Source organism: Patella vulgata, chromosome 5 (genome assembly GCF_932274485.2).
Source record: "Patella vulgata chromosome 5, xgPatVulg1.2, whole genome shotgun sequence".
Lineage (NCBI taxonomy): Eukaryota > Metazoa > Mollusca > Gastropoda > Patellidae > Patella > Patella vulgata.
The window spans coordinates 72,033,515-72,059,980 of NC_065883.2; the positions used below are offsets into that span (position 1 = coordinate 72,033,515).

Genomic DNA, 26,466 nt, shown 5'->3' on the forward strand with positions numbered 1-26,466 from the left:
CGTACGCCTATGCTTCTAGTAATACATATTTTCAGTGTTATTGGGCAAAATATTATACCTAATATGATTGATTATTCTTCAACCTTTTTTATATGAAGCTCTAGTTTCACAGTATTTAAATAAAAATATTCAAACAAAAACCCTTTTTATGGTTTGGGTCTTAGAATAGATTACCGCTTGTTTCCGACTGCTTTGGTGCGACGTGTTTACACAAGGGTTAACAGATGACGCACAATTGGCACACGAACAGTTCTAATATATATGAAGATATAAATATACCATAAAATATACCAAAACCTCCTACTGTGTTAACTTATAAATACATACCATTACTAATCGCCATTCAGGAAATATTTCCGTGTAGGCCCTAGCTGTAACACCCATCATAACATTCAGTCTTAAACTAATCAAATATTTAAAAGCTTCTTTATTTTAGCTATATTATCGTACTGTACAATTTACTTACCTAAGTTCTAAATAATATTCTTATTTTCGGATAATGTTCGTTTAATATATCTTCGAGAATTATGTTGTCACTGAAAGATTCGTCTTAATGTAATGTCAATGTGACATTGTGTAAACTAGCTAGCGCAGGCTATCGATATTATAACGGTCAGGTATACACATCTAGTTTCGTTTTATATTTCATTAAGGAAGTTTTTGTTACATTGGCTGTGACATTGTGTGTAGTCTATTAGTCTATATCTAACGGTGACGTACACATCTAGTTTCGGTTTAGATTTCCATAAGGAAGATATTGTCAGCCATTATGAAAACTGTGTGAATTATTTCTTCAACAACACAGGTAACATATTTTAACTAATTCTGTTTTAAAATCACAAGAAAAACTGCAATGAATTAACTGTGTCTTTCCTCTACATTATAAAGAAAGGGAATTTCTCGTTCAAAATAATTTTGGAAACTCATAATAGTGGCATAAGCAGGGCCATCTACTTGCCAAACTTGGATTTTGTTTATCTGATATATAAATGTGGCACCGGCCCTGTGTACATCAGAGGTGGAATCTCGAGTGAGAATTTCAGCTCGACTTAAATTTTTATAGTCTGGTGGTTCAAGGGGGTGGGGGTGCAATCACCAACCGTGGGGAGAATTTTTGAGACCAAGTTTTACTAGAGCAGTTTTTTGCGTTGATTTCTATTCTGGGTGGCGCCCATGTATAGGAGAGAGCTTTTACGCGATACGGGGTTGAGGATTGGGGTGATGTGGGTCCAATGTCTTCAATTGGGTGAAATGTTGATGATCGTTTTATAGCACTCTACTCTTAGATAAGAATATAAGACCCTCCTGGATGACGGTTTTGGTTTGTGTGCGGGCCCGGGGAAGAAAGGGGCTGTAGACGGAAAATGTAAAATAGATTATAGATTAGTAAAACATTAATTTATAGCACTGCACATTATAAAGTGTATATAATTCCTTTTTTTTTGCTTTATGCAGGTTTGGTGGGATCACGGAGGTGGGGGTGGGGGCGATGCCTAAAATGGCGGTGAAGTCGATTAGTAGGAAACATTCATTTCTTGCACTAAATACTTCTATAAGATGTCCATATGGGCGTTGTATTTTGGACCCCAATACCCCCCTTCCTCATCCTTTAAAGAATTCCTGGTCAGTTTGACCCATTGCATCCTATCTGCAAAGCAAAAACAACACCCAATTATTTAGTGCAAGAAATGAATGTTTTCTACTAATCATTTTTGATATCGACTTTACCGCCATTTTTAGGCATTGCCCCCCCCCCCCGCCACATACTCACTTCTTTCCCCACCAAACCCGCACAAAGAAAAACAAAAGGTATTATATATACTTTAGACACGTGGCAGTGCTATAAATTAATGTTTTACTAATCTATAATCTATTTTACATTTTCCACACCTACAGCCCCCTCCTTCCCCGGGCCCGCACACAAATCAAAACCGTCATGCAGGAGGGTCTTATATTCTTATTTAGAGTAGAGTGCTATAAAACGATCATCAATGGAAGACATTGGAAGACATTGCACCCACCCCATCCTAATCCCCACCACCCAGAATAGAAATCTATGCAAAAAAAAACTGCTCTAGTAAAACCTGGTCTCAAAAATTGCTCTCTCGGGTGGCGATTCCGCCCACACCCCCTCGTGTCACAGGACATTAAAAAAATTAAGTCGAGTTGCAAGTCAGGTCTGTGATGTGACTCTAGCCGGACTCGAGATTCCACCTCTGATATCCACAGGGCCGATGCTACAATTATATATTAGATCAAGAACATCCAAGTTTGGCAAGGCATCCCGTAAATATCGGGCCAAAATATATATAGACGAAACAAAAACATATAAGAGATAAAACTCTTAATACTTTGTGAATGTTTATGAAATGAAATGAAATGAAAAGGGGGTTTAACGTCCTACTCTTTTGATCCGAACTGGGCTAATGAAGACGGGCATACGCCATACAGTGTGCTATGAGGGAAATTTTGCCCGGACAGCGGCACTATGGCCTACTCTTATATCGAATTCCAACTGTCAAGTGGTCTGTTACGTGCACGCCAATGTGTACACGGGACCTCGGTTTTTCGTCTCATACGAATGACTAGACAGCTGTCCTTGTTAGGCCGTCCGTCCTGGATCACTGACAAGGGAGAACCATGCCGGAAAATCTGGGTGAACTTTCTCGGCCAATGCAGGGATCGAACACCCGACCTCTGAATGTTTATGAGTTATATCTTCAAATTAGTATACTGTTAACTCAATTCCATTTAAACTGTCACAAAACATTTTACTTCTCGATATAAACCTGTTAATACTTCCTTACTACTAATTTTTAAGCCAAAATATGTGTTCAAAAACAAACAATTATAATTTGCATATTTTTTTAAAAAATCGACAAACAAAATATTTTTTGTTAGTTCCCTACAAATATTTAAAGATTACGTTATGGGAGATTAGATAAAGAGCTGACAATCGATCCATAATGAACCGAGAATTAAGCGAATGAAATTTGGGCCTAGTCTAGATCATCATTACTAAAGTCGGTACGATAAAAAACATAATCTCGATTATCCATTTCATGATTAAATCATGAATGAAAGTTGAGCAGCAAATCGGATCATAATTCAATAAATATCGCAGGCTAGCGTTGACATCGAGAGTTGATTATGGTCTGGATAAGTTAATTATTGTCTAATTAATATTTTAGATAACATTTCAGGCCTAAAGAAGGGCCTGCAATAGGCAGATTTAGCTCTTGCATAATGTATGTTTAAATACTGTTCCACTACTAGCTAGTTAGGCAATATATTTATCTTTTGAATTAGGGGCATCATTTGAGAGGTCATATTGAATAATTTTGATCCAATTAATAATAAAAAAATCAGGTTTTCTAGAAAATGGTTGAGAAATTTGAGTAACTACATCATGATATTAAAGCGTTGATGATAAACTGCTGATTTCCCCAGTTAAACTATTAAACATAGCACTCGTGTCAGGATTAAACGTAGACATGGTAGGATCAGAAAAAGACTTAGGGCCTACTTTTTGATCGTCTAGTGGATAACTTGACTTCTACGTTGTTCTGGTCAGACGGCACCAATTAATATGTTACAGTATTCGTTCTTTAAACCGGGTTCTTGACGACATCTCTGGATTAACTTCATATAAGTTTAAAGATACATTATGGGAGATAAGATAAAGAGCTGGCAGTTCTCACTATAATACATGTAGTTATAAACTACACTCAAAGCCATTAAAAACGCAATGCCAAATTCAAATTTATTTACAGCAGCAACGTTTAACAAATGTACATAACAATTGACAAAATCGAGATAACAAGCATCTGTGGATAATTTCATGAAAGAATTGACTAAAATGCACAAACCGAAACGACAGAGAACCATGAAACAAAGCAGGGGTCAGCTAAAGTCAATATCGGGTATGTCCACCCTTAGCTACGAGAACGTAGCTAAAAAAACGTTGAGATATGCTGATGTGCTTGTTTTTAGCTACGATTGGGTGCCTTTAGTTCCAAGTGGCAAACTCAGTTTCTTTATTAATGCATGTAACATCTTTAAAATAAGATAATTTTATACTATTATGACTAATTAAACTTACAGAGGCCAATGTAAGGATGGCGCTCTTAGTAACGGCCTAACGCCTGGATTTTAAATACGATGATTTATATCCGTTTCAGGTAGGATTATATGCTTAATTGTAGTTGGGTGTGGCAGAAGTATTATAAATAACAATAATCAATCGTTGTTTTGATGAAAAATTATTGTCAATTTTTCTTACTGAGGCCCGATGCGATTCGCGTACGCCTTGCTACGTTGAACTATATAGAACCACCTCTTATCTCGAAATACGGGGGGTTGAGAGATGAGGTATGTTATCTAGTCCACCCTGAGCTCTTACGCATGCCCGAAGTCGCCTTGGCATGGACTGGCACAAATGTATCACTACACGCTGTGGGATTGTTTGCCAATGATTTTGGAGTGCCTGTGCCAACTCCAGGGGCGTACATAACGATTTTGTTTGGGGGGGTGTTTAGCCAAAATGCGACCGACTGATGCCCATATCCCTAGTACGAGTGACGCAGTCAGGAGCCGAGCACCACAGGTGCGAGTTTTGTAGGGGCCATGTGCAGTAGCGGATCTAGATAGGGGTGGGGGTCCAAATCTAGGGCGCAACCCCAGCCACAATTCCACCCCACAATGAATGTCAACAAAATACTGGCTATATAACATTAAGCGTCCCGGTAGAACATAGATGGTATTGTATAATCATATAGTTGTTTGGCGATCTTTGTCTCGCTGGAAAGCAGTTTTATTTAAGTTGACATAAAGTTTATGTCATATATGATTGTGCCTATAATACTGAGCAACCTGAGAAAATTTTGAAAAATTGAGTCAATATCTTGGCATTTGAGGTCATTGCTGGGAGAAATTCTTGTGGACGACAGGACCAGAAATGTGAGTCAATTAGACAAAATCTCGAGATCTGCCCCTGTCAATTCCGCCTGTTTTGTAAGAGTTGACAGAACTTTTGTATAGTCTGACGCCCACGACCCACACACCAGTGCCAGTGGTACTACTAACATAACTAGGCAGTTCAGTATAACCGTGAATACGATAGTGCTGAGACAGTATAAGACAACAGAGGAGTGGAAGAATGATGTTATAATGGAATCGAGCGCCGCAGGCGCGAAAAAATTTCAGATGTGTAACCGAGCTTTTAATTTTTGGGACTGGGCCTGACAATTTTAGTCAATGTCATGGCAAATGAATCCAAATTCTCGTTAACGAGAAGATAAGAAATGGGACAGAATCTTGAGGCCTATCTGTCAATGTCGCCTGTTTTGTGAGAGTAGAACTAACAATTCTACAGCCTTTTGACCCACGACTCACTCACTAGTGGTACTACTAACTGGGCGATTCACTGCAACTGTGAATATGATAGTGATGAGATAGTATAAGACAGAGTAGGAGTTGAAGAATGATGGCATAATGGAATTGTGCTTTTAATTTTTGAGGACTGGGCCTTAGGGCACTTTACCTCAATGGGGCGCTTACTTGGTCTCTGAAATTCCCTGGACTTTGGGGAGAGATTTTTCAGAATTCTGATGGTCAGAAAACACCCCATTAATTCATTTAGTCTGAGACCGACTGCGGTGATCACTTTTTTTTGAGACCGACTATTTTTTTGCCATGGTGTGAAAAACTAAAGTTTTGTGTGAGTAGAGTGACGTGTGCAGTGAGAACTTATTTTGATACCGACTGCTCATATCTTACGACCGACTGCACTGATTTTGCGACCGACTAGTATTTGGGATCTATTCTGGCAATATTTGTTTACCTCATTAATTCATTGAGACCGACTGCAGTGACTGCACTTATTTTGAGACCGACTATTTTTCTCCCTGGGGGAAATTTTGTTCTTAGACCTACATACTCAACAGAAAAAGAGTGAAACACATCATTTTTTCAAACATGATAAGTTGACTAGGTTATTTTATACTAAAGGTTTGCGTGAGTAGCGTGACGTGTGCAGTGGGCACTTATTTTGATACCGACTGCTCTTATTTTGCGACCGACTGCACTGATTGTGCAACCGACTATATTTTTTTTCTGGGGGGGTGTACCCCCCCCCCCCCCACATTTACGCCCCTGGCCAACTTTGCAACAGTTCGTGGTGGCATCCCCAAGGTGTTCGATCGGGTCATGTCGGGAGACATAGCGGGCCAATCCATAACACGGACATGATGATTGTTCAGAAAGTCTCTTGTCATCCTGGTAGTGTGGAGTCGGGCGTTGTCATCTGTCGACGAACGCCATGTTGAGCCAGCAATGGAAGCAACACCGGACGAAGGATGGCGTCAACATAATGTTGAAGGTTGAGATTATACGCTAATTCGTGTCTGAGTGCAAAAGTTTTCGAAATTTGGTTTTGACCATTTTCGAGTACTTCATCATGTTATAATTCAGCCCGGCATACTTTACTAGCAAGAAAACATCGATAAAGGGTAGAAATGGGGCGATTAGCAAACGGTAGTTTACTCAAGTAGGTCAATTTACTTGAAACAAAGCCATAAATTGACCAATTTCGCTGAAAAAGGTAGTCATTCCGCCAACGGGAAAATCCGCGTGTAACCTATACCACAACAACCCGCGAAATCCTCGCTTTCTATTTATAATACTCATTAATGATAAAGATGTTTTAATCAATTTCATGTATGGAAGGTTTTAATTGAAATTTTTCTCTAAATAATCTCCAATTATGTAACGCATTTCTGAACTTAATATTTCATTCTGATATTATTGTATAGTTATTTATTTATATGCTGCCCGAAAAGAGTAATTTAAATGATGAATATCTCATCTAATGGGACGAAAAATCTTCGCCATTTCTCTTAAGGCCTTAATCCACCTTACGCCCCTTCCCTCAATAAATCCCAAAATTCTTGCATTAATACAAACCAACATAAATCATGACGACGAATTAGGATTAATTTAAAAAATATAGATATATGGCCCATGAAGAGAGAAATTTTACAATAAAAAAAATTAAAAAGTGTTGGATATTTAACTGGCAATGCAATCACATGCATTTTCTGAAATGGCATTCTTAAATTGAGTTCATGGGCGTCAACGTCTTGTTTTAGGCTGTGTTTTTGAAAATGTCAAATGGATAATCTAGCCAATGGCCTATTATTCTCAAATGTTGACAATGCATCCAGACTAATAATATTCGTTGGAATTCAATTGCTGTCGTTGCCAAATTTCTCTCATAGCACACTTTATGACGCGTGCCCGTTCTCGGTAGTTCTATTGGTGCAGACGATTAGGGCTATTTTCCACCCAGAAATAGCATTTCGTCTAAGCATATTGTTTCGTGCGTCCTTCCAGGAACTTTATCTGAGAGGTTGTTCCAGATCGCGAAATCTTCCGGATTCAGGTGCCGGGACTGCGACTGTCTCTGATCTTATTTTTTTTATAAAGTCTGGGGTAGATTGTTTTACACGGAGATTAAATTCAGATTCTAGTAACTATTCCATGTTTTTATCTTTTTTAGAAAGTCTGGGGTGGCCTCCTCGAGATAGATCTAAGCCAGTTCGCGTGTGTTGCCTTCAGTCCCATCCTGCTGAAACACATAACAGTAGTTCAAATAGTCTTGCGGCGGGTAACAATCCATCTAGGGGATCACCCGCAACTTTATAATAAAAATATCAGTGGCCTCCAAAGTCCCTGGATTTGAATCTGATCGCGCCACCTAGAGAGTATCCCGGAAATACTATACGGAGGACGCACGCTTAGTGCAATATGGGGGACAGATTGCATGTTGAATTTATCACCAGATGATCACTGTACCACGCGTACAGAATGTAAAGTCCAGATGTGAAGATGGGGCATTTCCTCCTACAAATGTAGGACTCTCATCATTCAGTACACATAGGTGGTTCCCTTCTATTATTGAGCACAGGCTAGTCTCCCTGCAGTCATCCCTCGGTGACCCCCACGGAGCGTGTTTTGAGTTGAAATCTCCACAAAAAAGATTTGCCCTGCGGAAGCTGATGGAGGAGTGACTGGAAGTCATCTGGTTCTATTGTAACCTCTCGGGGTACATAGACATTCACTTTTGTCAATTTCATAGTACTGCTAAATGTGATGGCTATGCCCATTGCTGCTAAATGGCTGGCTACATTCAGCGGAACAGAAATATAATTTGTCACTGACATAATAATAATAATAATAATAATAATAACTAAAACTGCGACGGGTTTCACTGGTTCCACGTTACCCTTGAACTTATGTCACTTACGGTGCCTCGTTACCCTTGAACTTATGTCACATTCGGTACCAATGAAACCGTTAAACAGATTTCTACGTAAGCATTGCACACGTGTTATGAAATGGACGCAGAATCAGCCAAATCCAGCAATATCAATTCCATTTATACATTTGTTACCATCCGTTAGATATGTCAAAAATGTGATCGTGAAAGTTGTCAAGAAATATTTTAAAATATGAAAAATCTGAATGCATAGTAAATAGCTCATTTTTACACCCTTTTTCAGGTTTAAATTAAAATGATGCAAATGCAAAACCGAAATAAAAAGAAACAAAACAAAGCAGGACATATTTTGCGTCTTTAGTATGAGCATTCATCTTGATCTATTAGATTTGTAAACATTAATATTTGCCTTTTAAAAGACCATTCTACACGTCAAAATTGAAGTTTTGGGCAAAATTACGCCACTTCCGGTGCCGACAGAAACTTTTATAGGTAGAAGTTGAGAATTTGCACCAGGTGAGCTTTTCTTTTACACAAATCAGGCAATAAATAATTAACCCAGAACCCATACACTGAAATTAAAATGCAAAAAATCTTAAAAATAGATCCTGACAAAATTGGTTATTTCTCGGCAAGGATAGATGTTAAAAACAATTTTGTGATATTAATTTGATCGTATTGATTGATACTATTTGTCTATAGGAATCAAATATCATAATTTTAAACCAATAATGAATATCGCTTACTTCAAACAATTACTTGTTTTAGAGGCTAAAAATACAGTTTTTGCCAAAGTGACGGTACTTCCGGTGATCATGAAAATACTAAATTACTTGTATGAAATCGTAAATGGCGTTAGGTATCACACAGTGAAATTTTCATTAAAATCGAATAATAATTGACACTTTTATGGACCAAAAACCTTGAAAAGTGACCTGCTGAAAATCGCCTATTTCACCGCAACTGAATAAGTTAGAAAACATGTTGTGATATCTATATGATCGTATGGGTTAATTCTATTAGTTGATTGGAATCAAATATCATAATTTTGAAAACATTACAAATCAGACTCACTTGAATAAAATATCTGTTTTGAAGGCTATATATACATTTTGTGCCCAAAGGGCGCCATTTCGGGGACATTGAAAATGATAAATTGGTTTGAACTAGTCAAAATTGACATTACGCATCAAATGGTGTCATTTTTTATGAAAATCCAATAATAATTGGCTCTTTTACAGGCAAAATAGCGTAAAAAGTGATTCGGGCAAAATTGAGCATTTCTCGGCAAATACTCATATTACAAACTAATTTTGACATAGATTCTCTTCGTATGGATTAATGCCACAAGTTTATGAAAGTTGCGAAGAAATATTTTGAAATATGAAAAGCCTGAATGGGTTGTAAATAGCTCATTTTTACACCTTTTTATACGCCCACATTGAAATTGTTGTCGCCCCCGTCCGTCCGTCCGGCCGGCGTCCACAAGCAATCTATAGGCTAAAGTTAATATTCGATTGACTTCAAATTTATACACAGTGTTTAAGGTCATGAGGCAAAGAAGCCCATTGATTTTCAGCAATTTCCGATAATTACTGCCAGAGTTATGGCCCTTGATTACTTTTTAAAATCTTGTGGACGCTCTAGAGGTCACAGTTAATATCCGATTGACTTTAAATTTATACACAGTGTTTAAGGTCATGAGACGAAGAAGCCTATTGATTTTCCATAATTACTGCCAGAGTTATGGCCCTCGATCACTTCAAAAAATCTTGTGGACGCTTTAGAGGTCAAAGTGAATATCTGATTGACTTTAAATTTATACACAGTGTTTAAGGTCATGAGACGAAGAAGCCTATTGATTTTCAGCAATTTTCGATAATTACTGCCAGAGTTATGGCCCTTGATCACTTTGAAAAATATTGTGGACGCTCTAGAGGCTAAAGTTAATATCCGATTGACTTTAAATTGATACACAGTGTTTAAGGTCATGAGACGAAGAATCATATTGACTTTCAGCAATTTCCGATTAATTACTGCCAGAGTTATGGCCCTTGATCACTTTGAAAAATCCGTTCGTCCGTCCGGTGTCCACAATTGCTTGTGGACGCTCTAGAGGCTAAAGTTAATATCCGATTGACTATAAGTTTATACACAGTGTTTAAGGTCATAAAACGAAGAGACCTGTTGATTTTCAGCGATTTCCTTGATCACTTCAAAAAATCTTGTGGACCCTCTCATGGCCAAAATTAATATCCGATTGACATTAAATTTATACACAGTGTTTAAGGCCATGAGACGAAGAATCCTATTGATTTTCAGCGATTTACGATAATTACTGCCAAAGTTAGGTCCCTTGATCACTTTGAAAAAGCTTGTGACGATCTAGAGAAATGAAATGAAATGAAATGGAGTTTAACGTCCTACAACGATCTAGAGGCTAAGGTTATCATCCGATTGACTTCGGATTGATACACAGAGTTTAAGGTCTTGAGACGAACAAGTATATTGATTTTCATTGAATTTTTATAACTTGAACAGCTAAATCCATGATATTAAAAGTTTCGTATACTAAATGTTAGCATGCTAATGGTTTTCTGAAAATTACTAAATGAGTTGTTACTCTTAATCAGATTTTAGTGTATTATAAATGTTTCATTACCGAAAAAAGTACAAATATGCGACAACGCTTGTTTTTTTTTGTTGTTGACTGCCCGGAAGATTTAGCTGCTGTGCCTGGCAACCTATCTTTAACTATTAGTGAGAACTGCTAGCTCTTTATTTAATCTCTTATAATGTATCTTTGAAACAAAATAAAAGTAATAAGCAAAAAAAAAAAAAAAAAAAAAACCCTATAAGCAAAAGGAAGTATTAAAAAAATATAAAATAAAAAGAACTTATACCTTATTCAGTTAAAAGAAATGAAAAGACAACCTTGGGACTGAAGAGTCTCTAGAATCTCTAAAGTAAATTGTCGAGTCCTAGCTAGGCTACTTTATCTGAGATAAACTTAGTCGATAGCTTTGGAGCTCAGGTGCATTAGATGTTGTCAGTACGAGTACTAATTAACGCGTAAGATGTTAACACTATTTACGCGACGGACGCACTATTTGAAGTGAAGTTGTTAAAATCAATATTATACAACATGCGAAACGTTAATAATATAGGTACAACACTTGAAATATTCTACTTTAAATACTGTACTCGTTTTTTTTTTGTCTGGGCCACCCGATATGCAAGCATTATTCTGAAACGATAATTAGAATTTTCACTAGCTGAAAGTACTGTGAAATCGAATACTGGTAAAATCTTAAGTTTTGTTCTAAATAAATGTTATTTTCAACATTAGGTTCAAGATGTCCCACAATCCACAGACTAGGAGTAAGACACGTGGTGGGAGATCAGATTCATTAGATCGTGATGTAAGATGTCGTATCAAAATTACAACCCAACCATCTATGAATATAATCATATACCCTGAACCACTAGATATAACAATATACCAGCTCTTACAGGTATATAAAGTCAACCACCTTAAACAACAACTTGTAAATGAGCTGTCGCAATTTAAATGTGTTCTGGATGCCTTACCCAAACCTCCTTGTCGTATGATTTCGGCCACGCTAACGGGCACAAGACGGGAGAAGCTCAAAGACGACATCATTCAATTATTAAATAAGTTTTCTTCGTTCTGTGAGGAATGTACTGTCTCACGACAAACCTACAAAATATTGAAAGATAGTGATTTCCTGTTTACTATAATAGATAACAGAGGCAGTGAGATAGATATAGTTTATTGTAAAAATGATTCCATAGAATGGGCAGTGGACTTGAGAAGTTGGAGTGAGGCGCAGAAACTATATTTGATGTCATTACTAGACAAGGCGCACCAAACAATGTACAAACTCGAACTCAATGGAAACAAAATAAGGATATTTACTAATCCTCAAACCATTGATTTGATACATGTTGTATGTTGTAATATTGGTATTGATGGGAAAGATAAGGGTGATTACGATAGGATACATCGTAGTACCAGTAATGAAACACACGTTAATACCAATATTGGTAACGGAAAAGATGGACTACACAATAATAATTCACAATGGCAGTCCCCGTCTAGCCCAAGCACAGAACCAGGGGATCGATGTGCATGTAATAATTCCCAATGGCAGCCCACGTCTAGTTCAAACACAGAATCAGAGAATATATATGCCCAGAAGGATTCCCAATGGCAGCCGTCGTCAAGTTCAAGCACAGGACCAGAGAATACAAATGCCCATGACAATTCACATGGGCAGTCCCTGTGTAGTTCAAACACCAAACCAGAAGAGAGATATACCCGTAATAATTCCCAATGGCACACCACGTCTAGTTCAAACACAGAGCCAGAGGATAGATCTGTCAATAATAATCCCCAAGGGCATTCCATGTCTAGCCAAAACACAGAACCAGAGGATAGATATGGCAATCTTAATTCCGAAGGACAGTCCATGTCTTGTTCAAATAGAGAACCGGGGGATATATATGCCCATAATAATTCCCAAGGACAACCAACTCTTAATTCAAACGTAGACCCAGGGGATAGATATGTCAATAATGATTCCCAATGGCAGTCTCCGTCTAGTTCAAACACAGAAACAGGGGATATGACTATCCATGATAAAACCAATGTTCCAAGTACAACATTACTAGAAGCATGCGATGGAGCAGTACCGGGGCCTGTACATGGCAATGTTAGAATAATTCCGGACAGAGCTGTACAACTTGGTGACAGTCGGGGTGTTCTTTATCATCCGGGAAATGGACAAGATGCAGATTTGGGTGGTAACACAGACGAAAAAGGAGATAATGGCACTGGCACACATACAGAAGATAAGTGTCGACTTTCATCCACCAGTCAAGACACCACGAATTATAAGAATAAGGATAGGTATGATGTAAATCGAATAGATTTGATCTATCTAAAACTGTTTACTAAACGAAAACCAATCCTGGATAAAATTTTATACTGTTTTTCACAGAGCGGTTACAACCAGAGGTTAAGATTTAACGAAGATGGTAGTACAGAACCATCTTTGAATAACGAGGAGTTCTTTGCCCTGAATGTTGCCATTATCAAATTCCTGGATATCAAAAGGGTGTCACTAAAACAATATGATCTACCAGACGGTTGGGTTGACTCCATGAATATTATTGAAAATAGTATAGTTGTCGAAAAACAAGAAACATACATCTTCATAGTTGGACTGAAAGATATCGTCCAGCGAGTATTGTTGAATTTACGTCAATACACGCGAAAAGGGGGTGTTAGCACAGACGATCTTCGGGGTGAAGACATTAATGAAGCGGTCGAGGGCACGGAATATTTAGGTCCGTACAGTATTGGAATCAACTGTCCATTAGATTGTGAATACATCTGTAAAGAAGGAGATCACCTACTATATGAACTACAGAAGACGTATAGCTGTTTCATAGACATCCAACCATTGGTTACTGGTACAAAGGAGATTCACTTTGCAAATTGGATTTATAATTCTAAGGGAGCTGGACATATTGAAATTCCATTGATTATTGGTGATCATAGAACACTGCCAGACCAATCTGATATTTTGGTGTTGGAACAAAACCAGACTGATCAAAGCTGTAAGTTTCATTTTATATCAAAAATGTTTGTATTCAAAACTTGGCACACGAGTAACGGAAATGATAGCACAAGCGATCTTTGTTTTTTTTAAAAATAGGAAGGCAATTGTTACGTCACTAAATACAATTATCGTGAGCATACACTTGGATCTAGCATTACATATAAACAGAATAATCCAGTCTCTTATAGCCCCCGTTCACTGATGACAGTTATGTATCGAAATCGTCCAATTTTGACACAGACAATTTATATTTATATTGCCGTCGCCCTCGTCCGTCCGTCGTCCACAATTTCCAGTGAACACTCTACAGACTACATTTATCATCTGATTGTTTTGGAATTGATATATGTTGTTTATATTAATGAGGAGCCTATTGATTTTCAGCGATTTACGATAATTACTTCCAGAGTTATGGCCCTTGATCACTTTGAAAAATCGTGTGGACTCACTAAAGGCTAAAGTTAATATCCGATTGACTTTAAATTTATACACAGTGTTTAGGGTCATGAGATGAAGAATCCTATTGATTATCAACGATATCTGGTAATTACTACCAGAGTTATGGCCTTTGATCACTTTGAAATATCTTGTGGCCGCTCTAGAGGCAAAAGTTAATATCCGATTGACTTTAAATTTATACACAGTGTTTAAGGTCATGAGATATTGAAGCCTATTGATTTTCGACGATATCAGATAATTACTGCCAGAGTCATTGCCCTAGATCACTTTGAAATATCATGTACTAAAGTTAATATCCGATTGACTCTAGATTTATACACGATGCGATTTTCCAGGCCATGAGACAAAGAATTCTTTTGATTTTCAACGATATCCGATATTTACTGATCCTTAATCACCTTGAAATATCTTGTTGACGCTCTAGAGGCTAAAGTTAATATCCAGTTGACTTCAGATTTATACACAGTGTTTAAGGTCGTGAGACGCAGAGAGAGAGAGAGAAATGGGGTTTAACATTCACTCCACACAAACGTGAGACGCAGAAGCCCAGTGACTGTCAGTGATTTCAGATAATTATTTCCAGAGTTATGGCCCTTGATCACTTTGAAAAATCTTGTGGATGCCCGAGAGACCAAAGTTATCATCCGATTGACTTTAGATTGATAAACAGGGTTTAAGGATCTTGAGACGAACAAGTATATTGATTTTCAATGAAATTTTGTTAACTTGAACAGCTAAATCCATGATATTAAATGTTTCGTATATAAAACGCTAGCATGGGATGGAACTAAAAGCCAAACAAATTCTAAGTAATTTTATGATAATTACTTAATGAGTTGTTACTCTTAATCAGATTTTAGTGTATTATAAATGTTTCATTAACGACAATAGAAAAAATATGCGACAACTCTTGTTGCCTGTCCGGACGACTTAGCTGCTGTGGGCGTATGTTTCTTTGCCTGGCAACCTACTTTTTAGACCTTGATGAAACATTTCTAAATGTGTATAAGCTTCCCATTGTGTGTTTGTGGGTGGGGGGGGGGGAAGGGGTGAGGGTGAGGGCAACATGTATTTGGGGACAGAAACCATTTGGTTCAGAATTGACCCATTCACATTGTAAATCTTCATTCCAGCAAGGTCTTCTTGTTCTATCATTGGTTTTGCAGATCGTCTCCAAATTCTTGCAAAATAATTGCTGCGTTTAATATGTAGCAAAAGACAACTACTGCAAGGTGGTAATAAAGAAAGGTACATGGTACATGGTACAATTTTTTTTTTCTAAACCAGTCATTTGGTTTCTATTTCACAAAATATATTTTGCCCCCCCCCCTCCACCCCACACATATTTAGAGGTGGGCAGCGGCATGTAAAAGTAATGTTTTTACCAAGCTCTAAGGGAATCATCATTTATATCAAGTGAATATCAACATTTTCCGCAAATTTTACCCCCCCCCCACCTCTTCCTCACAGGCACAACAGGAACCTCTAACCCCACAAATCAAAACAGTTGTCCAGGTGCATCATATGCACTTATTTAGAGATGTACATTCCCTAGAAATTTATGTTTTAGTAATATAACATGATCATCATTTATGTCGACATAATCACATTTCCCCCCAATTGTAGACTTTGGACCTCAAAAACGCCCCCCCCCCCCCAAAAAAAAAAAAAAACAACAAAAAAACAACCCACGCCTGATCACTACCCAGATTCGGAATCTACGCAAAAAAACTGGTCGAGAAAAACTTGATCTCAATAATTCACGCCCTGGTTGGCCATATCCCCCCCCCCCCAACTTGAGCCGCCGGACCAATTGTTTTAGTTCTTCATTCAACGGACACCAGAATTTTCGCTTCCTGGATATGTGATGGCTCCTCTATTTTTAAATTTTATCAAAATATGGCTGAACCGTTCTAATCTATTTAATATCGGAGAAATCCGATGCTATCGAGTATTGATTATGGCTTTGGTCACTTAATTAATGTCTAATTAATAATTTAGAAAACATTTCAGGTCTAAAGGAAGATCTGCAATATGCAGATTTAGTTCTTGTATAATGTATGTTTTAAAAAAAACACATGTGGATAGACTTTAGAGTGGTTCCTGTCGATATTGACATGTATCGGATCGTAACTTCATGGATTATGGCCTCTGATTATACGAAAAATCACGTTTTTTGCTTGTGGTCCCTCTAGAAGCCACGGAGGGCCTGACAAGGACAGCTGTCTAGTCATTAGGATGAGACGGAAAACCTAGGTCCCGTGTACACATTGGCGTGCACGTAAAAGATCCCTTGGCAGTTGGAATTCGATATAAGAGTAGGCCGTAGTGCCGCTGTCCGGGCAAAATTTCCCTCATAGCACACTGTATGGCGTATGCCCGTCTTCATTAGCCCAGTTCGGAGCAAAACAGTAGGACGTTAAACCCCATTTCATTTCATTTCATTTCTCTAGAAGCCACCATTTTTATCCGATTTAGAAAAGCCGTTATATATATCCGTTAAATCCTAATGATGGTTGAGTTCGAATATCATGAAAATCTTACTGAAACTGCTCGACAAAATGGCCACTCCTTGTACGCAAATAGTGTAAAGGAATGTAATTCCAAGGTTGTTGGCCCTCTAGAGGTCACAATTTTTATCCGATTTTAAAACTCGCATTACACTCTAATGATGATCGAATTGGAATTCTGTGAAAATCAGACCGAAACTGCCTGGCTATCTTTCTCTGGGACCCACAGGGCGTAATTTAGATTATCTAAAGAATGGTTCTGCCATAAACAGTGCATACCAAGTAGATGAATTTTGAAGGCTGCATGAATAAATCAAAGAAAGGTGCAGAGATAAACTATTCAGAAGTGTTTGGCTGCTCCAGGACAAGTCTGAATGATTACTGCATGAGCAACATATCCACAAAGTTCAGTTTGAAAGTGTTTCTTCAAAATTTGTTTTGAAAAGTGGACTGCTGGCAAACGATAAATAAGGGGGTATGAACTATATGGGACGTCAATTTGATCAATCACTAACTGAAAGGGCATACCCTTAAACAAATTGTTTGGTAGAGAGCATCACATTCAATATTGAGTCCTGTTTATTGACTATATTCAGTATTCACTTTCTGATTTTCTTTCTTACAGATGAATCTGGGCAGCAAAGTAGTGATAATTTGGCACATTACAGGATCATGCCAGATCATTCAAAGCGACATTTAGAAGACCGTGTTAAGAATGGAAGATACAAAACTTTAATATTACTAATGGATAAAACCACGAAGAAAGAAACAGTTTCTTTTTTCTATAGAGCTTGTAAAAATTTGACCAAAAGGATTTATTTACCAATGAAATCAAGGCCACAGGTTAATTGTTATCTCTTGCAAACCCTGTTTGAGAAGGGTGAATTGAAATATGGAGGTCAAGGTGGGATTTCCAACATTAATATTCACTTAAAGCAGAGTATGAGTAGCGCTATCAAACAAGACTCTAAAATATCATGTTTATATTTAGTTACACGTGTGTTTACAAACATCCAAAGAGAGCAGAAAAATAAATATGATCAGATAATGGTGATCCCTCTTTATAATACTGAATAATAGAGCGGGAGCCAAGGGGGTTAACCTAGCTGAAAAGTGTACCATTTGTCTCCTATATGGTATCAATGCATGTATATCTGGTATCATCAGAATGTACGTCTGCTGGGTTTCTGGTGGCGGGTGTGGTATTCCACGCCCAAAATGCAATGCCCCCCAACTAGGTTAGATTAGCTCAAAAGTTTACCACGTGAAAATCATACAGCAATGTACCGTACATCTTCAGGTATTACAAAAACATGCTGACAAACATTTCTAGTGGTGGGGTACCCCCGACAGAGCTATGTAATTGTCAGACATTTGTAGTGGTGGAGTATTTTTAATTTTTTAAAACACGGGAACAGTGCCCGCTAATCTAGCCTAGTTGTGGACGTGGCATTTTTGGGTGTGTCTGTTAGGGGTTACCCACCGCACAAATTGTCTGGCAGTGGTCATTCATGATTCTTGTCGTGTTACTGAACAACTCCAAAGCTGTTTTAGGTGGTACAGATTTCAGCTAATCTAGCCTAGCTGTGGTCTGGAAATTAGATAACTCTTGTCAAGGATACTCCACCACTACAAATGTCTTGCAATTACATAGCTCTGTCAGGAGTAACCCACCACTAGAAATGTCTGTCAGAGTGTTTTTGTATTACCTGAAGATGTACGGTACACTGCTGTACGATTTTCATGTGGTACACTTTTGAGCTAATCTAACCTAGTTGGGGGGTATAGCATTTTGGGCGTTGAATACCACACCCACCACCAGAAACCCGACAGACTTACATTCTGATGATACCAGATATACATGCATTGATGTGATATAGGAGAAAATTGGTACACTTTTCAGCTAGGTTAACCCACTGGGCTCCTGGTCTACAAGATGTTTAGAATAGAACTTATTCTAATTTCTTGCTCGTACCCAATCTGTGAAATATTCAGTAGAGACACGGTATTATAGTAGTTGTAGTATTGACATACAATCACTAGCAACTTTAATGGTTCAACGTTTCTTTTATTGTTTACCTTGTTCTTAATAACGACAAGAGGATGCTTGTTAAACAGTTGCACCATTAGAGTTGTTAGTTTGGGATTGTTCCAATGTTTATACTATTTTTTTTTTCGCTAAGGACATTATATTGAAATGAAAGTTGGTCAGATAAACAATCAAAAGATGAGTAAGAGTGATTATTTAATTTTAATACTTTAAGATACATTGGAAGATGTACAACATCATCAGCCGTGTAAAGGACATTATATTGAAATGAAAATTGGTCAGATAAACAATCAAAAGGTAAGTAAGTGATTATTTTGTTCTAATACTTTAAGATACATTCGAAATGAAATGAAATGGGGTTTTAACGTCCTACTGTTCTGCTCCTATACTGGGCTAATGAAGACGGGCATACGCCATACAGTGTGCTATGAGGGAAATTTTGTCCGGGCAGCGGCACTATCGCCTACTCTTATATCGAATTCCAACTGCCAAGGGATCTTTTACGTGCATTCCAATGTATACACGGGACCTCGGTTTTTCGTATCATCCGAAGGACTAGACAGCTGTCCTTGTCAGGCCCTTCGTCCTGCATTACTGACACGGGGGAACCAAGCCGGAAAATCTGGATGAACTTTCTCGGCCAATGCAGGGATCGAACACCCGACCTCCAGGCTAGCGAGCCAGCGTCTTACCCACTTAGCCACGTGATCCCCAAGAAGATATACAACATCATCTATGTATTTATACAGTGTTATAAATTAAGAAGTCATAAATGAATATTTTTATTTTGGTGTTATGTATGGTTCTCATGGAATCACTCACTAGGTGCCATAATTCAAGAATCCGAGAACATCATTCGAAATATGAAATAAAATATAACAATTTGTACTTTATATTCCAACTTTATTACTACGAATACCCGTCTGACTTTACTGTTATTTTTATTTGGTAATTTGTTGGTCTCTTTTGTGCAAAGCAAATGAAACATGATATGTCAAAGCAGATGCGGACATACATTTGGATAGCGACGCTTATGTTCTTCATTGGAGTAGTTCCATGACAGAGGTAATACAAAACCATACACCTCTCCTAATTCTACATAGGATATTACCAGGACATCGAGTTGTTGTACAGTAGTTATTCACACTAAAAGAATGGGCTATTCTATGTAGTAAGTAGTAGCAGCCACAGGCGTACGTAGAAACACCAAGTGTGGAAATGAAATGAAATAGGGTTTAACGTCCTACTGTTCTGTTCCGACTGAGCTAATGAAGACAGACATATGCCATACAGTGCGTTATGAGGGAAATTGTACTGGATAGCCGTCCTTGACAGCCCCCCCCCCCCATCCCGTACTGCACCAAGGGGAAACCACGTCGGAAAATCCCGATGAACCAATGTGTGGAAATGAAATGAAATGAAATGAAATGGGGTTTAACGTCCTACTGTTCTGCTCCGAACCCAATGTGTGGAAGTTGGGAGTTGGGCCTCAATTTCGTATCATTTTCAATGTGTAAGCCCATTTCCCTGTAATGCTTAAATAACTGACTGAAGCTGAAAGAAATGAATTTTAATTGATTGTTTTTCATATATTTAAAGGTTGATGTAATTGTTGATGTAGTAGAGAGTCAGACACTTCCACACAGATATGATATTAAAACAGTAAAAGTTTCGGATAAACCAGTTCAATATAAAATTGAATTGAATGTTCCACCATACAGATTTGACTCTTCATCCCCAATAATAGTAAGTATAACTAGTGAAATGAGTGACAATTTCGCTCTACCAGTTATATATAGGACACGAGAAATAAACGATTTTTGTACTACCATGACACGAGAAATAAACGATTTTCGTACTACCATGACACGAGAAATAAACGATTTTCGTACTACCATGACACGAGAAATAAACGATTTTCGTACTACCATGACGTGAGTAGCTAATAATATATTATATAAAATATTATAAATCCTTTATTATACGATTACATTGCTCAACATATTAAACCGGAAAAAAGTCACAAGCTATTTTATTGTCACATGTGATAAATTGCACCTTTTAGTCAATTTGGCCGTGATATTTTCATCAGAAAGATGAATAGAAAAGATAAAAAAAATGGGGTTTGTTTGTGTTTCCACTAGTTAGAACTAGAAGCTGATCACATTTTACCCCTGGGGTGTAGGGGGTGATACGAATATGCCCTTCGTATTTCCTGCGTGTCGTAAAAGGCAACTTGGACAATAAAAATAGACACACTTATTAAAACCCCTCAAGTTTCGGCTCCAAGTGCAACAATGGCTAGAGAGGAATTTCTTCTGCCATTGCTCTTCAAAACACAGAAATCATACAAAAACATTGGGTTTTTACAATCAAAGAAAAACTTAATGATGGTGGCTTTTGTCTGATGTTGTTCAATAACACCTAGGTGACAATCATTTATGGGGCATTTTTTATTTTATTTGACGTAACGGTACAAAATAAGTAGATGTAATACAATCTTGAAAACTTATATTGGCTAATTTATTCATTTAGTTCCATTAGACATATTCCTAATTATTATTATCCCTTTCTTATTGACAGAGGGTGGCGTTAATGGTGAATGCATGTTTACGAGAAGTATCTGAGAAGAAGTTGGCGAGTATAGCATTTCCAGTTCTTTGTATGGGTCATGTCGGTTATCCGGTCAACCTAGTAGCCAAGAGCATGATGGAAACAATTGATGAATTCTTTAAATTCCATAACGACACATCTTTATGTCACGTGATGATAGTAATACATGAGCATGGTACACGATCTAAGGAGGTTTGTATATTTATATCACCTTATATTCTTGATATGGACCGATTTCACTAGAGGCATTTGCGTAACGAAACATTGTTGCAGAAGGGCATTAAAATTAGTACCCTGTGTAGTCATCATGACCATCAATCACTGCCTTACAGCTTCTTGGCATAGACATGCACTTGGCATAGTGCATGTGTTGCGGCACCAATGATATTCAATGGGGCTTCTGTCTGGTCATCTTGATGGCCATAACAGCATATTAATGTCATTCTGTAGAAAATCCACTGTTACTCCTGCATACGGCCTGGAAATGTTCTGCTGAAAGAGTTCTCTATATCTATCCAAAATGGGAAGCATGTGACGGTGAAGAATTTCACCCAGGAAACATACACCTGTAAGGTTGCGCTGTAAGAACACAAGGTCACGTCTGCCGGTTTAGGATATGGCCAAGGTCGTACACATCGATTTTGTGTTTTGGAGCAGAAGTGTTTAGCAAAAATGAACCGACAGATGCACGAGTGACACAGCCACGCGTTTTCTAGGGATTGCCATTTCCGGAACTATTGGAGAAGATTTTGCAGAATTCTGATGGTCATAAACACATATAACATGCGTAAAATTGAGTAGTACTACTGCGCATGGGAATTCGTGTTATTTATTAAGAATTTTGCAAGAATTCAACTCGTGCACACGGCACGGCACAGCCTACAGTCTAAAGAGACTATGTTCTATGAATCGTCTCGAAAATTCTGATGTCCGCTAGGTTTATGCTGAATATTTCTGGCAATGTGATTGAGGTCAGCATACTCGGCGCAAATTAAAATAATAAAATTCAAAGTATTTTAGTTTCGTTTGGTTTTGAGCCTAAGGAATATGAAAAAAAAATAAACGTATAGGAAACTTCAGAAGATATTTTAGTTTGCTAAATACATGTATTGAATATCATCCGCAAATCACCTAATTGACCTTATATCACGTAATTTAACCATAACCTCCATACATGGAAACTACGTGAATCTTTGGTGCGGATTGTGAAGTCAAATACACCGATATATTCATACATATATTAAGTATTCGGGATTTTTCCCTTCTATTTTGGCATTGTTTGTTTACCTCATTAATTCATTTAGTTGCCGATCCCTAATTTTGAGATCGACTGTAGTGACAACACTTATTTTGAGACTCACTATTTTTCCCGGGGGTCAGGGGACCACCCTAACACCCCCACCCCCACACATACATTAACGAATCTGTCAGCTTGCGAGGCACAGTTGTTAGCAAAACATTCATTGCGATGCCTACGGTACACACGTTGTCCTCTATCACACCGTTGTAAATGAAAACGTGACTCGTCGCTGAACCATACTCACCACCAGTGTCCCAAGTCCCACCCCTGTACATTCTTGCTCGTAAACGTCGATGTTGACGTTACATAAAAGGTCCAAAATACGCTATCCTAGCCGGTAAATCAGCTTCTCAAAATTATTTCCCCATTGTTTGTGCAGACATCCTTCTCATAACTGGCACGCGTCCAGAAATGTTCGTTGCAAAACCCAAATTTAGTGATCTTGTCCTGCAGAGGTCTTCCACCGGTATTGTACTGATTGAAACATGTCCAAGAGGTGTGGAGGAGTGCTCTCGTGGACGTTCAAATGGCTTGTGATTGCTTACCGCAATTCATCTACTTACTGCAATGTTTCTATTCGGCGAACATAGTCTTGACATCTTGTACCGCAACTACGGCGAAATGAAATCCGACATCATTGCAAGCATTGCAGCTTTAAATACCCGTCACTATATATCCAATTCTTTTTTGACAGAGTATATAGAGAATCTCCTACGAGTCTTTTTTTGATATCAAAAAATATCAACACAAGTAGATAACACGAGGGTTTTTTTTTTCACTTTATCGACGAGTGTTGATATATTTTGATATCAAAAAAGACGAGTAGGAGATTTTATTTATTACCCAATCCCTTCTTACATGCATAAATCTATATATATATATTTGTGACTGTCGTTTGTCTGTCTGTTCGGGGTTGGCGGCTACACTAGGTCTGCCCCGAGTCTGAAATTTGGGGTATAGGGGTAGCTCGGACCGGGGAGTAACATAGGCCAGGTGGCGTTAGTCTACCACTTTCTGTTTCGGAGTTATGACCCCCGAGCGAAGCCGGTCTGTTCGGGGTTGGCGGCTACACTAGGTCTGCCCCGAGTCTGAAATTTGGGGTATAGGGGTAGCTCGGACCGGGGAGTAACATAGGCCAGGTGGCGTTAGTCTACCACTTCCAGTTTCGGAGTTATGATCCCCCAGCGAAGCCGGGTATCCTGCTAGTAAATAAATATAATTCTTTGCTATAAATTTCACTTTTACTGAACCTGATTACATTACGGCGTAGTGATACATCATTTTTTCACGGCAACTCAACCATTGCAAAGACCTTTATATTGACCCAGTCATTCCATTAAGGCCAATTAAATAAAAATAGTTCCTTTATAATAAGAAAGAAGTTACATTTAATAAAAAATGAACTGTTCTTTGAAAATAAAAAAATTAGTTCCTTTTGGATTGACCAATCAAATTCATGTAAAGCGACATCTCCTAGGAGACATCCCTGTAGATTATGGAATTTATCACACAAGCGATATCTACTGTAGAATGTATTATTAGGTAATAAGTATTTATATCACATGAATGTAAATGTTTTATAACGACTTGAGAGTATCAAATATATAGTTTCATATTTATTATCTATTTAGTGAACGGGTGTGTGTGTGTGTGTGTGGGGGGGGGGGGGGGTGGATGGCCGAATGGTTAGCACGTGCGTGCTGTATCATACGGCCTGTCATTGAGTCAACTGGCGTGGTTTCGAATCCTCGGTTGTACGTGACAACCAGTAGGGTCGCCTGTCCAATCTCGTGGGTTATCCGGGTCCTCCGGTTTCCTCCCACTGCTAAAGACCACTACGCGCAAGCGAATTATTGAAATAAAATTAAACCATATGTTAGTCCCGAAATGACCTAGTTTGTGTCGAGTGGACGTTAAAACCCATTTCTCTCTCTCTCTATTTCGTGAACAATTGTTTAAATATCTCTTAAATTTTTTTTTCCAGGTATTCTGTGCCGAGAATTTATCTAGAATAAAAGAAGGTAAATTATTTATTAACATTTGTTTTGTAGTGATGGATTACTTGAAGTTGGTGTTTTACGCCCCCCCCCCCCCCCCCAATTCAAATTCCGCGTACAACATTAATTGTTTCGGTGAAAGTTTCACTATTAGTCCACTAGAACATGACAGTAACTTAAGAACGCGAAATCACCTTCTATCTCAGATAAGAAGTTGTACGGGTATTATATAGCTCGGCTCTCGGAGCTGGGGGCTCATTTAGTTGATTGGATAATGCCAGGAAGCATATAGGTTAAACATGGGGGAGTTACATTAAAAGATCTGGGGTTGTATTTGCCCGCATGTTCTCTATCATATCAATCCGAGGTAGAGAAGGTTTTTGTCCTACATATACAATGCCTGAAGAAAATTTAGATCAAAAGGCAATCTTTTCCGATAATTCTGACAGTGAATTTGACCAACTGTTTTAAGTGGACTGTACCCAAAAATACTTTACAAAGGAACCCTTTGGCGACAAATATTTGGAGAAATAATTGAAATGTGGACGGAAGGAAAATTCTGACAGATATCTTAGACATTGAGCATGGATAACCAATCTAAAAAATATGCCGATAAGTACGCCGTCCTTTTCGATGCTGAATGCTACCTACAAACTGTACCATAACAATCATAGCGGTTCATATGAGCCGAATATATCCACCCGTGATGACGTTAATAGCGGTTCATATGAACCGAATATATGAATCTATGATGACGTCAAGACAGGTTCATATGAGATATAACTGCTATGCACATCAAAGAAAAAACTACGGATGTAAACGCCTGGGTCTCGATTCGGTTTTAGTTCAGTTAATAATAATAATAATAATGACTTTATTTGAGAATGGTTGAAGATCAGGCTATAATAGTCTTTCTAAAATCCTGCCCTTCATAGAAAATATATTACAAAAGATATAGACTGGTGCATTAAAAAACACACCGCAATCATTTACAATAGAGGAAAATATATACAAATCACTTAAAAGATTAATTTAAGTATATATGCGAGTTCATAAAACAGAAAGTTTGAATAAATAGATATATCATGTATCAACAAATGTACAACATGTACATGCTTTTTGGGGATAATATATTTGGTGTAGATTTAAGGTAAAAGAGGTTTATTCCTGAAAAGATTCAAGTTATTTAAAGTTTTTTAAAGAGGGTGGCAACAAATTCCATAGTTTTGATCCTTTAAAGCGTATGCTGCTTTTAACTATATAAATCTTTGGCTTGAGAGTAGTAAGTATATTGTTAAGATGATTATAAGGATATGTCGATGTTGATGTTGGTTGGTTCTTGTATTGTTAAGTTTCTTTTGTTATGGCGGTTTATTTTGGTCCAGCTGACTCGATGTCGTGGGTTATCGATCAAAACAGTAGATTGGTTGGAGGTTGGAGGTGGAGGTGGTGGTGGTGGTGGTGGTGGGGGGGGGGGTGACATATCCCCTTTAGATTTAAAAGTCGTTTGAATTCACAACAACAGTGAAATTCGCATAGACACAGCCTTTCGGTAAGATAGGCTTTGTGGGGTTTGACTTTCCATTAGCATTTACTAACTCTTTTGTTATT

General features: G+C 38.0%; 1 protein-coding gene and 1 long non-coding RNA gene across 6 annotated transcripts in view; one reads left to right on the forward strand and one right to left on the reverse strand.

Annotated features, from left to right (window-relative positions):
• Positions 1–598, reverse strand: part of LOC126821900 (uncharacterized) — a 31,844-nt gene extending 31,246 nt beyond the window's left edge. For 2 of the 4 annotated variants that reach the window (XR_007680532.2, XR_008788157.1), the window contains exon 1: positions 467–598. This is a non-coding gene — a long non-coding RNA (uncharacterized LOC126821900). The remainder of the gene's footprint in view (positions 1–466) is intronic. The other 2 variants (XR_007680533.2, XR_008788158.1) reach the window with 2 other exon arrangements.
• Positions 599–674: 76 nt separating this feature from the next.
• Positions 675–26,466, forward strand: part of LOC126821889 (uncharacterized) — a 50,157-nt gene continuing 24,365 nt past the window's right edge. Inside the window, exons 1-7 of one of the 2 annotated variants that reach the window (XM_050550486.2) lie at positions 675–805; positions 11,628–13,924; positions 17,521–17,799; positions 19,160–19,246; positions 20,545–20,691; positions 21,529–21,750; positions 24,843–24,879. In XM_050550486.2, the coding sequence (XP_050406443.1) occupies positions 11,635–13,924; positions 17,521–17,799; positions 19,160–19,246; positions 20,545–20,549 (2,661 nt within the window). In that variant the 5' untranslated portion in view covers positions 675–805; positions 11,628–11,634 and the 3' untranslated portion in view covers positions 20,550–20,691; positions 21,529–21,750; positions 24,843–24,879. The remainder of the gene's footprint in view (positions 806–11,627; positions 13,925–17,520; positions 17,800–19,159; positions 19,247–20,544; positions 20,692–21,528; positions 21,751–24,842; positions 24,880–26,466) is intronic. The other variant, XM_050550485.1, reaches the window with a different exon arrangement.